The following is a 17455-nucleotide window of genomic DNA, read 5'->3' on the forward strand; positions in this document are numbered from 1 at the left end:
GCAATGATCTTGAAAATTTCAAAACTGAAATACTAAAATATAAAATAAATCCCAATACTGGGAAATAGATACGAAACAAAGGATCTATAAAACGGTTTACCCTTTTAAGATGGTATATATAAAACAAATACGAAGGGGTAATTTTTTATTATTTTCCAGTTGAACTTGAAAGGACAACGCGTTTCGTGTGAATGCTATTAAGATAAACCAGTTTCAAGATCGAGACTATATTTTGGGCATCAAGGCAGTCCTGTATAAAACCAAATCCTAAACAAAACAGTAATTAAAGGTGAAACAGAATGGAAGGTAAGATTAAAAAAATCTATGGTTTTTAAATGTAATTGCGGTAACTGATTTTGTAAAATTAATTTTAATTCATTCGAATAATTATATTTTGTCTTTTTAATTTAAAACAAAATAAATATGTATTTTGCTTATGGTCTTATAACGCAATACGACTGCTTTTAGCATATTAAAGCAAATATCTTATTTTATTTTATTTTTTTATTTTTCTAAACACATTTTGAACAAAAGATCAATATGTGGAAAGCCAAAATAGTTATGAAAGCCCTACTTTAAATAGTGCATGATGAAACTTCAACGGATTATGTACTGGAATTAAAGCGCTTTCAAAACCTTTAATTCGTTGGCGTTTTTTTTTTATAATGTTATCTATAGATATGACATTTCAAATTATACTGTCAAACCAGTTTGTAAAAATGTATCTTTTAAAGGAGTAATACATGGAAGCCGTAAATTTGTTGGATATTTATACATGGCTTGGGCCGTGATATTCGAATTTCATTCTGAGCGTTAGCGAGGGATGAAATTAACGAATATCACGGTCCAGGCCATGTGTGAATATAAAACAAATATATGGCTTCCATGAATTTTTTCGAATCTAAAAGGATAAATATTAAGAAATTGAAGCGAGAGTGGATATGCCATGTGTGTGGCTGTTCTAGTTTATTCCGTGTTGATAAAGCTTTAAAAAAAAAACTAATACATCCGTAGCTTGTATGAATCATTTCTGAAATGACGGCTATAAAATATATATACCAGTGTCTTGGCATTGCACAAGGTCGTGTTTTTCTCTGACTGTATTTGACGTCATTACACAAAATATATTGGAAGTTAGATGTATACTGATAGATAATTCACTTTAAGATGCATGATTTTTTTAATTAGTTATTAGCGACTTTGAACTTGCTTCAAGTAACTGCTAGTACTCTTAGATCTGTACTTAGTGTCTGTTTGTTGTTGGGATGTACAAGTACCCGGCCACGTCCACTTTTTTGTAGTATCTGATGAGCTTAACTTTTTTCAACTGATTTCAATAGTTCGTTCTTATGTTGTACTGTAACACCCCTCTCCTATGTAAGGGGAGGGTTTGGATCCTGTTAATATGTTTAACCCCGCCACATTCTCTTTGTATGTGCCTGTCCCAAGTCAGGAGCCTGAAATTCAGTGGTTGTCGTTTGTTTATGTGTTACATATTTGTTTGTTCATTCATTTTTTGTACGTAAATTAGGCCGTTAGTTTTTTTGTTTGAATTGTTTTTCATTAAATTTCGGGGCCTCTTATAGCTGATTATGCGGTATAGGCTTTGCCCATTGTTGACGTCCGTACGGTGACCTTTAGTGGTTAATTTCTTTGTTATTTTGATCTCTTGTGAAGAGCTGTCTCATTTGCAATTATACCAAATCTTCTTTTTTATATTTGCCATTTTTCACTCCCATTTGTCTTTCTCGTTAGCTACCGTCAAATTCACTGCTGACATTTCGTAACAAAGAAACCGCCATATTGACATGCTAAATTCTTTAAATGTGCGAACATTGCATAGAAAACACCTGCCTCGAAAATAAATTGAAATGCAATATTGTCTGAATTTTGATGGTACACGAAAATCTTCAGCGTTAGCTTTTTCATTTGAATGCCTTCATGTTTTCAAATGACTTAAATGCGCCAAAACATTAACGGAATTTCGCCGAATTTTATTTTGATTCAGTAGATGTCTTCGATTTCTTAGGCACTAATTCTTTTTATTATGCGTCAAAATAAGAATTATGTTTTTGTCGTCTTTTGTTCAATTGCTATTTAAAATAAGAAAATAGTTACGTTTGTGGATTTATTTAGGAGGTAAATTGTAACATCCATTACTTTATATATTTCTGAGTCTGCGCTAAGTATAGATGTCCAGAACTTTATCACGTGTTTTTTACAAAGTGAAAGCAAAACGCCAAATTATAATTTTAAATCTTACCTTTTAAATCTTATCTTAAATATAATTAATCTACCGTTTTCCCTCTCTAATTTTCTTTTACATTTAGAACATACTCACCCCTTCTCGTCCAATGAAAAGTAAGTGTTACCCTTTTTTTTATTTTCATAGTACATGGTTTTCCATGCACTACGAAATGCCATACATGAACGACTTTTCATTGTCAGTTAATTATGAAAGTGAACTCTTCATAACTGCACTAACAAAGTGTGCAAGCCCCTGGTGCATTTTCCATTGGAAAAGTGCATACACTGATTAAAGATGAAAGAGCAAAGATTAAAATAAAACATTTTGAATTTTGCAAATTTTCATGCATTTTCTAACAATACACATATATAGAACAATTTGGGTAAGGATGTAGCTAAAATACTACTTATTCAATTTATATACTTGACATTTGAGGGATGTTATTTTTCTCTCAAGAACAAAATGCCAGACTGCTGATATATAAAGCAAAGAAAATTTTTCGGAGAAACACAAATGCATGTAAATTTATTAATAAAAATTAAAAATATTTATACAGAGAGTTTTATATCTATAAAAATAAATCATATAGGGGATTAGTATACCATTGTGTTGTTTTTTTCCAAATATAAAAATCTCAAGATAAATAAGTATTAAATTTTACCTTTAGCAGAAGAAAAACTATTTATCCACCCCCGGTCCTCGCGAACTGTTTACCTTTAGCAGAAGAAAAACAATTTATCCACCTCCAGTCCTCGCGAACTATGTCCGAGCTTTTTCATTCCATCCATTGAAATGATGATAACCTATGTTTTACATTTAGTTTATTAAAAAAAGTGAACTCTTATTCAGGTTTGAATATAACAATGGGAAAGGATAATTTGGTTAGGTCACTCGAAAGTATGAATATGTTCTAAATGGGTCAGACAATACTTGGGCTTAAATCTTCATAAAACATGACCAAGTATTGTCTAACCTATAAGTAAACATTATTAGCTCCTTTCTTGATTTGAACTTATAATTCAGTGCATTTATAAAATCATTTCCTTAGATTAATAGAATGATAAGGTATGATCACTTTTCACTTACCACTATAAAATTCCCACTTCTGTATCGTCTTTTTCCAGATATGAACTTTATTTCAAACATTTTTCGTGACAACATCCTCAGTTGGTCGAATGCATGAATTTAATCGTAACCTATTTTGACACTTTTTTGTCGCTCTGATAGATAAGCCTATTTTTTACTAGGACATTATCCTGCCAAAAATAGTAGATGTGCCTTGCAAGTGGATACGAGTTATGCATATACAGACGTTATATCCTATCATCAAGCTTGTCAATGAAATTTAAATATAACATGAATAACATGAAAATCTATTAATTCTTGTTTTCATTTAAATCTATTAAAATATCTAAAATATTCAATTAATCTCCATGAGTCATTTTATGAACTTTAATACATAAAAATGTCACAATTAAAAGCAAAGGAATAGAAGACAATGTCAGTTAGGTATCTTCAGAAGTACTAATTTGTCATTTTGTGGGTTTATTTGTTCGGTGACTAGATTACATATAATAATGTTGAATTATCTTATCATAATTGCATTATATGTAGCCAGTTTTTTGTAATAAAGGTTTTTCTAACATTATGTCAAAAAGAAAACATCATGAATAATCCATATGATACAAGTCTCACATCTTAAAAGGATTCCATTCGTCACATATATATGACCTATTCCTAATATTTGGAATTTTTGGTCCTCAATGCTCCTCAACTTTGTATTTGTTTGGCTTTTTTAACTATTTTGATCTGAGCGTCACTGATGAGTCTTATGTAGACGAAACGCGCGTCTGGCGTATAAAATTATAATCCTGGTATTTTTGTTAACTATTTACACCACTGGGTCGATGCCACTGCTGGTGGACGTTTCGTCCCCGAGGGTATCACCAGCCCAGTAGTCAGCACTTCGGTGTTGACATGAATATCAATTTTGTGGTCATTTTTATAAATTTTCTGTATACAAAACTTTGAATTTTTCGAAAAACTAAGGATTTTCTTACCCCAGGAGTAGATTACCTTAGCCGCACAACTTTTTGGAATTTTTGGTCCTCAATGCTCCTCAACTTTGTATTTGTTTGGCTTTTTTAACTATTTTGATCTGAGCGTCACTGATGAGTCTTATGTAGACGAAACGCGCGTCTGGCGTATAAAATTATAATCCTGGTATTTTTGATAACTATATATGTACCTATTATATAGATATAGGAAAGTGTGGTGTAAGTGCCAATGAGACAACTCTCCATCCAAATAACAATTTAAAAAAAGGTAAACCATTATAGGTCAATCTTCGGCCTTCAACACGGAGCCTAAGCTCACACCGAACAACAAGCTATAAAGAGCCCCAAAATTACTAGTGTAAAACTATTCGAACGGGAAAACCAACGGTATAATCTAAATAAAAAAAACGAGAAGCGAGAAACAAGTATATATTACATAAACAAACGACAATTACTGTACATCAGATTCCTGACTTAGGACAGGTGCAAACATTTGCAGCGGGATTAAACGTTTTAACGGATCCAAACCTTCTCCCTTTTTCTGAAACAATAGCATAACATCACAAAATAGAAAAACATACGATAAAATATCAATTGGCAGACTTAACTCAATCAAAAAACGTAATGTTTGTTTAGTTCACACCTTGTTGACAATATAATAGAATTATATGTGACTATTATAACCGTGAAAGGTTTATCTAGCTATCAAACTAGGATTAATCCACCATTAAAATAAGGAAATGTCTGTACCAAGCCAGGAACATAACAGTTTTGTTTCCTTCGTTTGAAGTATTAGGTCTTTTGCTTTTGCCATTTGATAGCTTTATGTTTTTAATTGTTCCTGGAGTTCTTTTTTGTTTGTTTGGGGGGGGGGGGTCTTATTTTATTCAAACATGTACAGTTTACGAAGATATACAGGTACCTAAAAATCTGATAGTATATTTTTACAATAAAAATTAGTCGTAAGTCAAAACTTTGATGAATCTTGTGATGTGTGAACCAAAATTGAATTGAATAAATTGTTGTTTTTTTTTTAGATTGTTTTGGAAATTCTACGTGTTGTCATTAAATGTAATTGATGTTCTAAATGATAGAGGAAATTATATTAATATTTTTATGAAATTTTTGTTCTTTGTGGAAAAATTATGAAAAAATAGTTATTGTGACGTATGAGGACTTATAAGGTACATAGTATTTTTCCCTTTGTGTATGTTCAAATACAACTTGAAACAGATAAATATATAATCGCATAGAGGGTAGTATGCGTAATGCTGTGTAGGTTTATGAGACAATATCATCAGATGTAAAACAGGCTCTTTTATGTTATCCTTTTCGGGGCACCTATGTGAATCTCCTGTTTTGTCGGGAGTTCTTCTTGCTCGGTCTTAATCTTTTTTATGTTCTTTCATGACTTGTTTGTCTTATCGTGTTTTTGGATTTTTTCCCATTGCGTTGTCACATTTTTTTGCCGCTGATCGATGAGTTTTGAATGTAGCCTTGGCGTCCCATTTCTATTTTTAAATAATGATCATATATACATGATAAATGTCATATTGTAATAAAACGGAATTCTTTATCAATTATTTCATTTATAATTGTTCTATGGTGTTAATTGATCTTAGTTAATAATCTGTATTGTTTCTTTTGATATTGCTTTTAATTGGAAGCCTTAAGTTTAATAAAAACCTGTTCTAATTATAAGCAGTAAGTGGTTTCGAACCTTTAATTGTAAATTATAGTTGAGATACAACTATAGGAATAAATTCGATTCTGCCAAGACAGAAAGATTTCTTTTAAAAATGCTTTTTTTTTTTTTTTAGTTTTGACAAACAATCTCAGTAATGATACTAGATTTGATAAGCTATGATACATTTATTAAGGAGAAACGGTAGCAGACATCACTGTTAAAGTACAATACAGTACATGAAGTTTTTTCTCCCAGCATGCACGTTTTGCTTTGATGTTTATCGTGATAATTTTGGGGCCCTTTATAGCTTGTTGTTCAGTGTGAGCCAAGGCTCCGTGTTGAAGGCCGTACATTGACCTATAATGGTTTACTTTTTTAAAATTGTTATTTGGATGGAGAGTTGTCTCATTGGCACTCACACCACATCTTCCTATATCTATTAAATAACAAAAAAGCATTACAAATACAGTCACACCTGAGTAAACTGGACCCTCAATAAGCCTGCTTTCTGTCCATTCCGGCCATTAAAGTCCCATTATCCTTTTCATTGTTTTTTTTTTTAAATACCCGATGTAAACCGAACCCTGAGTATAAAGAATTCAGGTCTAATGATGCTATCCCAGTACCCTCAATTCAGAACATATTTGTTTATACAGGATAGCTTTTCAATTAGCCAGGTGTTAAACGTTGGACTTATACAACGTACAGTAGTAAGCGGTATTATTTAAACACTAAAAGGTTAAATAAACTAAAAGACACGTTGAATATATATCTAATAGAAATTTCAATGCAGCTTGAAAAATTCTTTTCAAATCGCGGAGTAAGAAATTTACATCGTGTTGTCAAAATCCTGGTTTCCCTGTTGTGAACCTCAAAACCAATTAACCAGATAATGTAAAACGCCCGGATTACGACAATCCATGTGTTTGTACAATGTCCCGATCATGATGAAATTTTGTTTGATAAACATCTTGTTTTTAATAGGCTTTACCTGCTTCAGAAATAAACGATGGAAGTCAATCAAAACTTTTGTGTCACAATTCAAATAACGCGAGGATTATGCTTCAAATTAAAACAATGAACAAGGGAATGTGAAACTGAAACGTCAGAGACTGATGCTACCGAGTTCTATTTGATATAAGGGGATATGTAATATAACATTTTTTTGAAATTCTCGGAACAACCAGTTTTTTTAAATTTCTATAGACAATGAATAAAAAGATTCAAAATAACGATTTGGAAAGTTATTTCGTTTTTACGTTTTGTATTTATTAGTTTATAATTTAGAATCAGACAGAACTTTTACATGCAATAAATTGATCTATATTTATTATTATGACATAAGATAAATTGCTACATTGGTTTTTTTTTGTATATGTTGTATATACGTAATAGAATTCCATAAAGATGATAATTTTAAGTTGATTTCTTCATGATGTTACAATAAATGCACAATGTATATGTAGCCCCTAGCCCATATGAAGTGTCGGACTTAAATTTCAATTTATATAAATCTTAAGTACATATCAATACTATTTAATACTATTTAATATATAAAATTGAGAAAGGAAATGGGGAATGTGTCAAAGCGACAACAACCCGACCATAGAGCAGACAAGAGCCGAAGGCCACCAATGGGTCTTCAATATAGCGAAAAACTCCTTCAACTGGCCCCTTAAAAATATGTATACTAGTACAGTGATAATGGACGTCATACTAAACTCCGAATACTAATACACAAGAAACTAAAATTAAAAATCATACAAGACTAACAAAGACCAGAGGCTCCTGACTTGGGACAGGCGCAAAATTGCGGCCGGGTTAAAAATGTTTATGAGCTCTCAACCCTCTCACTATGCCTCTAGGCAATGTAGAAAAGTAAACGCATAACAATACGCACATTGAAATTCAGTTCTAGAGAAGTCCGAGTCTGATGTCAGAAGATGTAACAAAAGAAAATAAATAAAATGACAATAATACATAAATAACAACAGACTACTAACAGTTAACTGACATGTCAGCTGCAGATCTCATATATAAACTGATTGAAAGAGTATGTCTTCATAATATGAATATCAAGTACAATCCCTATACTACATACTCATTGTCATATACAAGTATTGCAAAATAACTGAACCACTTCAGATACTTTATTGAAGTGGAATTGACAATTTTTGGATTCTCATAAATTCTATGTATAACTTTTGAACTAGTTTGAATCTCGGTCTATTTCTGTAATTTATTCTTACATACTTTTTATTTTTTAACTCTGTATGCGTACATTGCCTATGGGAAAAAAAAATAAAAAAAAAAAAAAATAAAAAAAAAAAAAAAATTTAAAATTGTTTGTATGCACATTGAACAACAAATTTATGTGACGTATATAATTTTTCTAACGTCAGACACTCAAATCAATCCATGTGTTCTTAGACAGTAGATGTTATTGTGTCCTGTTAAATTGTTACCTTTAAAAAGTTTTGGATTCTCATATATTCTATGTATAATTTTTGGACTAGTTTGAATCTCGGTCAATTTCTGTAATTTATTCTTACATACTTTTGATTTTTTAACCCTGTATGCGTACATTGCCTATGTAAATTTTAAAATTGTTTGTATGCACATTGAACGACAAATTTATGTGACGTTTATAATTTTTCTGACGTCGGACACTCAAGTAGAGATCCATGTGTTCGTGGATAGGTTTTTGTGTCCTGTTAAATTGTTCCTTTTAAAAGTTTTGGATTCTCATAATTTCTATGTATAACTTTTGGACTAGTTTGATTTCTGTAATTTATTCTTACATACTTTTGATTTTTTAACCCTGTCTGCGCTCATTGCCTATGTAAAATTTAAAATTGTTTATAATCCAGGTACTTTTGATAACTATTGTATGCACATTGAACGACAAATTTATGTGACGTATATAATTTTTCTGACGTCAGACACTCAAATCAATCCATGTGTTCATAGATAGTAGATGTTGTTGTGTCCTGTTAAATTGTTCCTTTTAAAAGTTTTGGATTCTCATAATTTCTATGTATAACTTTTGGACTAGTTTGATTTCTGTAATTTATTCTTACATACTTTTGATTTTTTAACCCTGTCTGCGCTCATTGCCTATGTAAAATTTAAAATTGTTTATAATCCAGGTACTTTTGATAACTATTGTATGCACATTGAACGACAAATTTATGTGACGTATATAATTTTTCTGACGTCAGACACTCAAATCAATCCATGTGTTCATAGATAGTAGATGTTGTTGTGTCCTGTTAAATTGTTATACGATGATGACTGATGTTCCCATATTTTGACTATTTTATTGATTGTGACTGTTTATTTAACGCATCATGTAAATGTAACGGAATTTGATGAGACTGTTATTAAAGTGAGAGGGTTAGCGCTATAGAACCAGGTTTAATCCACCATTTTCTACATTTGAAAATGCCTGTACCAAGTCAGGAATATGACAGTTCTTGTCCATTCGTTTTTGATGCGTTTTGATTTTTGATTTTGCCATGTGATTATGGACTTTCCAAATTGATTTTCCTCTGAGTTCAGTATTTTTGTGATTTTACTTTTTTGTAGATGGTATATTTCAGAAACAAATGGATAAGATATAGTCACTTAAAGTGTCTTGTAAAAGATTACAGAAGAGGCTGATCACATTTGACATCTACATGTATTTTTGAATACTAGTAAATTAACCTTTGGTTGACAAGTGATCTTTTATTGCATTATACATGTACAAAAGTTACAAAGAAAAATGAGGGGGTCAATGGGCAAATGTTTTTAAGGCATTCAAATGGATAAAACCATTGGATTCCGAAAATCTTACAATAATCCTAAAACATGACAAAAAAAGTAAAATCACAAAAATACTGAACTCAGAGGAAAATCAATACGGAAAGTCCACAATCACATGGCAAAATCAAATAACAAAACGCATCAAAAACGAATAGACAAGAACTGTCATATTCCTGACTTTGTACAGGCATTTGCAAATGTAGACAACGAACTTCCTGAAATAAATCATGAAGTACATAATATAATAATGAATTTATATTGAGTACATCGTGTATAAAAAATATTGAAAGCTTCAGAAGGCTAACGAAAATCTATATCTGACTGCGTTAATATCATTTTTTTTCATACTGTCTCCGAAATTTTTGGTAGTTTTGGATAATTCAAACTTTGTTTTGCTCTGCATTTTGTTAAGATTTGTCAAATGTATAGAATAACTTATTATTCTTGAAAATAGTGAAATTCAAACTTCTTCAAAATAAAATTAATAAGAAAAGATATTTTTGTTGTATATTTTATAATATAAAATTACTTTAAATGTTTTTGAAACTATTTATTCTTTAGATCTGGACTAACCAGATTAATATTGGAATATTACCTTGATATTTAGATTATATTATTTATTAAGTCAGAATGATTATTTAGAACGACTACTGTCTTTTAGTCTCTTGTATTTCCTTGACAGATTCAGCAAATTCTTATTTGCTTTCTGTTTTTTTGTTCATGCAGGGAACTGTCTTGTTTGTGCCAACACTTTGAATAGGCTATATGTTACATCTTCGAAGAGCGAAAAGCGTAATTAGTAGAATGCACTATCATCCAAGTATAACATGGAATATAAATATGAATGGTATATGTTACATATTTTTGAGCCTATCAACTTCCTTATCTTTTTCTTTTTTTGCAGAATCAGCCACACAAAATGTATCAATAGCTTTGTGTCGCTATGTATGTCATAATATTGTTGGAACCGAGGAGCATGTAAAGACAGTAAGAATGATGAACACTATTAGAGACAAATTAAAGAGCGACAAGGACGTGACAATTATCACCAGTGGAAGTTTCGGAGAGGGACTAGAGATGCGAGGAAGTGATCTCGACATTATGTACGTTCTTATCTTTATAGAGGTTTGTGAAGACACAAACATTGATGTCAATGCTAGGAAAACACATTTTACAATGGAAATGGAAGATACACAGCTCGGTTACACTAAGTTACATTTAGTACATAGTCTTGACCCGGGTGTCTTTGATGAGTGTGAGAAGATAGGTAGTGATTTCTATTATTCAAGCTCTTTATTCAAGCAAAATTGGGCAACTGACTTTATGCCGGTTTTGCATGGGCCATGCATATCCGATGAATATGGACTGTGTGACTATGCATATAGTTTACATAGTAAATTATGGATTACACCAGCAAAACAATGGATAACAAGATCAAATAATCAATGGCCGAGCTACGAAGTTAAACAAACTATTATAAAACACGGGGTTCTCCTTGTACCTATAGGTGTGAAAGGATCTACGGAGGAAGCATTAGAATGGCGTTTGTCGTTTTCAGTTGGGGAAAAGCTTCTAATTCATTCATTTACACATACACAATTACTTTGCTATGCACTTATGAAAATCCTTCTGAAGGACGTTATAGCTTTAGACAAAAATTGTACAGATTTGCTTTGTTCATATTTTATGAAAACAATTTTGTTTTGGATATGTGAAGAATTGCCTTCTTCAATATGGAAACCCAAAAACTTGATATCTTGTTACATGAGATGTTTCAGGAGACTTATATATTATGTTGAATACTCTGTTTGTCCGCATTATTTCATACCTGAGCAAAATTTATTTGAGAATAAGATTCAAGGATACGCACGTGAAAAACTTTTAACTAAGTTGTATATTCTAAACAGTTATAATTGGCAATGTATCTTATTGTCAGACCAAATCTCGAATTTCAATGTATTTGCATACGATATTAGCAAGGAGTCAAAATATTTTGATATCAACTATTTTAAAAGGTTATTAAGCTCAGTTATGTTTCCAATGGGCATTCTAAATACGAACTTTTGCTGTAATTCAGAAAGCGTGATAAAGAAGATATTGTTCAGTAACAGTTCAAAAATTAAACACATGTACATACACTTTTTGTCAAAATACCAGTACAAAAATGAAACACTACACCCGATTAAGGATATGTACGGAAATAAATCTACCTATAAACAATATAATACTGTAATAAGAACTCTGCTAATGAACACTCGCCATGATGCTGTATCTGGGTGGCTGACTTTAGCTTCGTTTTTCTACAGCAGGAAACAGTACTATATAGCTCTTTACATACTCCAGTATTCTTTATCAAAATGTTCACCGGAAAAAATTTATTGCTATATGCCTTTTTCAGATATTCATTATAAGCTATTTAAATTACATGTATTCAGGAAGATGGATATTTTTCGGTTACGGAGATTTTTTACTTTAGATTTTGTAAGGTTTCCCAAGATGTCATTACTGGAGGAATTACAACACACAGGATGGCTAATACCTCCAGTGGTGTATTGCCATTTGCTTAACTTTCTATGTCATTATCATCTAAAAAATAGCAGACAATACCAGGATTCCCTCCAGGATCTCCAGTTGACTATAGAGGAAAACTATTATATCGGACTTCCAGTATTGAAAGTAATATCGTGCAATATCCTAGATATATGTTTTCAATTGCTAAGAGACATAGAGTCTGCGAGATAGGCTGTAATGCAGTCTATAGACTTGTTTCCAAATAAAACGTATAACAGCACCGCATTTCAGATGTGGGCATGGATAAAATGAACATGGTTTTGGGAATATTTATTAAATTGTGCAATTAGTTTATATGGGATATTTTATATGCCTTGAACAGTGCGTAATATAGAATTATATCCAAATCAGAATAATAACACTGCATTCCAAAATTATCTTGTCATTGGTAAGCTGAATGTTTATTAAATTGTATATACGCCTATTAGTCTTCTGTTTTTCTACATAGCATATTTTACTTTATCAATTTAAACAATATTTGTCTTAATATTTAAGAATTTAACACAATAATGATAAGATCGCATCAAATGATGATGACGATGACGATGACGATGACGATGACGACGACGACGACGTGGACGAGGACGACGACGATGAGATGACGATGACGATGAGGAGGAGGAGGAGGAAGAAATGGTTGGATGTTTTTTAATGTATAGTTCAAATCCCTTCAGTGGAAGTGGTTGGCTGTTGTGTAATATTTCAATTTATTGAATGAAATGAGTGTTTTTATAGGTATGTTTTGTCATATAGCTCTTCAACTTTTTCGGTAATTCATCCCCAGATTTCAAATGTTTTGCTTTGAGCGTTCCTGATGAAGGTAAATTCAGAAAAGCTATTCGGATGCATGAAATTATTAAACGTGTTGTTTTCAATGTTTTTAGTGGAGTTAGCAGAAATGCCTACAAAAAGCATCCGAACATCGACAGTAAAACTGACTATCCTAGTCAATAAAGATTGTTGAACGAACCTGCAATGTATAACAATAGATGATAATCATTTGTTAAAAAAATTAGATAGATTTTTTTTATTGTTTTTATTGAAAATGTATGAATAAGTGGAGTGTCGGCGGATGTCTAAGATACTCAGCGCTACCACAAAAGGGTCGAAAGCCCCATCCTCATCATGAATAATCTATAAAAGATGCACGCTTGATCGATCAAACTTTGAACATATAAGATGATTAAAATTGATTAATAAATCTACCAGACAATATTAAATGCATTTCCAGGTGTACGATATCCTTTATATTATTTATCATTCAAATAAAAGGAACACCGACTGATGGGTTATTAGATATAGAAAGATGTGGTATGAGTGCCAATGTGACTACTCTCCATCTAAGTCACAATTTATAAAAAATAAACCAGTATAGGTCAAAGTACGGTCTTCAACACAGAGGTTCACAACGAATCACAAAGAACAAAAAGCTATAAAGGGCCCCAAAAAATACTTGTGTAAAAACATTCAAACGGGAAAACCAACGGTCGATATAAAAAAGAAGATGTGGTATGATATCTATATAAAAAACGAGAAACGAGAAACACTTATGAACCACAAAAACAGACGACAACCACTGAACATCAGATTCCTGACTTAGGACAGGTACAAACAGTTGCAGCGGCATTAAACGTTTAAATGGTTCCAAAACTTCTTCCGTTTCTGAAACAATAGCATAACATCAAAACATAAAAAGACACACTATAAAATATCAATTGGAATGGATTAACTCTATCAAAAAACGTAATAACAGAGCTAACACACAATGAGCGAATACATTTGATCTGTATATAAAGGGATAACCCAGCGTCATTCTAATCAGTCGTAATATTTCAAACGATTAGAGATCTTTTTCATGGAGAAATTGCGGGACAAACTTTTTGATAATCATGACACAAAACCATTAAACGTGTGTACTAAATTTGAAGTATCGTATTTTTTTTTGTCATGATTTTATATTTTGATCAAATCAATATTAATCGATGTTTGCATTCATCGACAATGTATCATTAATGTCCATTTCGTATGTGTTCCAATACCCGTTTTCAACAAAGATGATTGTTTAAGAGCTAATTTATTAGGATTCATATTTTTTATTTCAATTTCAGTAATACTGATATGAAAAACGATAACACCGGTCCCTTTCATCCTTGGCTCCCTTCTGGCAAAGAGTTAAAGAATATCTAACGGGGAAAGTCCCAATACTCTGAAATGACAAAGGGGTTTATTTATAATATGGTACAACATGTGAACATTTAACTTAGATATGACAATTAAAGTCCCGACACAATAAACTTATTTATGCAATTAATCGAAAGGGAGCTTCATTCTATCAATTCTAACAATAATGTAAAGCTTTGCAGAAATCAATCTAAGCATACTGAAGTTATTGCACGATATGTAAAAAGATGACTAAATTCAAAATCTACAGGCTCTAAAGAGCCTGTGTCGCCCACCTTGGTCTATGTGCATATTAAACAAAGGACGCAGATGAATTCATGACAAAATTGTGTTTTGGCTTTGGTGATGTGTTTGTAGATTGACTTTATTGAACAATATTGGCGCCTAAAATTATCTCTATCTATAATGAAATTGGCTAGAAGTGACAGTTGAAAATATTTGGTAAAAATTTAAACTAGAGGCTCTACAGCCTGTGTCGCTCATCTTGGTATATGTGCATATTAAATAAATATCACAGATGGATTCATGACAAAATTGTGTTTTGGTGATGGTGATGTGTTTGAAAATTTTACTTTACTGATTATTCTTGCTACTTACAATTTTCTGTATCTATATCGACTTGGCCCTTTAGTTTAAATTTTTTTTTTTAAATTACCAAATTAATGAAAATTGTTAATAATTGACTATAAAGGGCACTTACTCCTTAAGGAGTCAACTGACCATTGTGGGTTTTTGACTTATTATAAGATCTTACTTTTCTGAACAGTATTGCTGTTTACAGTTTATCTCTATCTATAATAGTATTCAAGATAATAACCAAAAACCGAACATTTCAGGGCAGATAGAGATTGACTTGATAAACAATTTCACAACGTATCAGATTTGCTCTAAATGTTTTAGTGTCAGCGTTATGAGCCAAAATCTACATTTCACCCCTATGTGCTATTTTTCGCCACGGTGGCCATTTTGATTGGTTGGCTGGGTCACCGCACACATTATCTAAACGAGATACCCTAATAATGGTTGTGGCTAATTTTTGTTAAATTTGACCCTGTAGTTTCAGAGGAGAAGATTTTTGCAAAAGAATACAAAAATGTATGAAAAATTGGTAAAAACTGACTAGAAAGGGCAATAACTCCTTAAGGAGTCAACTGACAATTTTGGTTATATGGACTTATTTGTAGATCTTACTTTCTGAACATCAATGCTGTTTACAGATTATCTCTATTTATAATAATATTCAAGATAATAACCAAAAACGACAAAATTTCCTTAAAATAACCAATTCAGGGGCAGCAACCCAACAGCCGGTTGTCCGATTCATCTGAAGATTTCAGGGCAGATAGATTATGACCTGATAAATACTTTTACCCCCTGTCAGATTTGCTCTTAATGTTTTGGTTTCAGAGTTATAAGCCAAAATCTATATTTTACCCCTATGTTCTATTTTTAGCCATGGCGGCCATCTTGGTTTGTTGGCCGGGTCACCGGACATATATTTTCAAACAAGATACCTCAATGATGAGTGTGGCCAAGTTTGCTCAAATTTGGCCCAGTTGTTTCAGAGGAGAAGACTTTTGTAAAATTTAACGACGACGGACGACGACGACGACGGATGACAGACGACGGACGACAGACGTTATGTGATGAGAAAAGCTCACTTGGTCCTTAGGGGGGCGTTCATTAAACGATCAATGAAAAGGTGTAAAGAGGAATACAATTTAGTTATACGATATGAGAAAATTGCCTTAATGTAAATGGTTAAAGTCCAGTAACTCTGGAACGATTTATATATAAAGTGTCATGCAATTTAATATATGTGCACAGTGGGTATGATCAAGAGGCAATTGCGCGATGATGAAAAGGAAAGACGACAATGACTAATTTGTTTTAAAACAATTAATGCCACTGATGTATTTTTTCTGTAAAAATGACCTAGCGATAAAATATCCCCTTAATTGAAATTAGAGTGTTCACTCCAAATAAAACATTCAATACACAGTACACAGGTTTTCGTAAACATAAAGGTCCGGGAAATATTTCCCTTTTGGAAAGTAGTCCATACTTAGAAAAAACATTATTTCCGTAGCGAATTCGTTTAGATACTTCATTTTCTCACAAAACATGGATCATGGACTTGTGTGGCTAGGAAGAAAAATTTGGGTACCTGTTTACTTAAGAATTGAATGCTTCTCTTTGTAACTTTATTGGGGTGTAAAAGCGTTTATCAAAGTTCATTTTGCATGAAGCGCGAAGCGCCAAAAATGTGCGCGCGGTCAACGCTTTTACAACCCTATGAAGTTACAAAAAGAAGCATTCAATACTTATAATTACATTTTTTAAGCTAGGATCATGAAAACACGATTTTTATCAAGTTTTTATTTAATTTACCTGTGTACTTTATTGTGGGACCTCGTGTCATCATGAATGATAATGTCGGCTCTAAAAGGCCACAATATGAATTATTTGTCAACTATTTTCTAAATACAACACGTTCTAACATTTTACATTAGATGAATTTTATCATCATATGAGGCTTTTTGTTTCCTATACAAGGAATTAATCTTATCTCTTCAGTTTCAGACACGTGATTGTCTAAAAAGCCGGCAAAATCGCTAGTAGCCATTCTTTTTCTTAACTTGAGAAAACATCTTTGAAATATTTAGTTTTTTTCAACAACTTGTATGCGAAACAAATATGAACGCATCCCTATCCCTTCTTTCTTTTGTTTAAAAAAAATTGAAACTGCAGCAACTCTTTTAGACTTCAATGATTGGTTGGCATAGATTTTTATATTGAAACTAGAAAATTTTACATGGAAATGGGATATACTGCATGATGGTTTTTTTATAGGATTAATAAGACTAGATAATTCGATAATGGACTAAAAAATAAAGAATAGGA

General features: G+C 32.0%; 1 protein-coding gene across 1 annotated transcript; it reads left to right on the plus strand.

Moving 5' to 3' along the window:
* The first annotated feature begins 299 nt into the window (after positions 1-299).
* On the plus strand, positions 300-13022 carry LOC134698096 (uncharacterized). Its single transcript, XM_063560388.1, has 3 exons — positions 300-306; positions 10704-11437; positions 12888-13022. The coding sequence occupies exons 1-3, from the start codon at positions 300-302 to the stop codon at positions 13020-13022; spliced, it is 876 nt and encodes a 291-aa protein (XP_063416458.1).
* The last annotated feature ends 4433 nt before the right edge of the window (positions 13023-17455 follow it).

This window comes from Mytilus trossulus, chromosome 14, assembly GCF_036588685.1.
Source record: "Mytilus trossulus isolate FHL-02 chromosome 14, PNRI_Mtr1.1.1.hap1, whole genome shotgun sequence".
NCBI lineage: Eukaryota > Metazoa > Mollusca > Bivalvia > Mytilida > Mytilidae > Mytilus > Mytilus trossulus.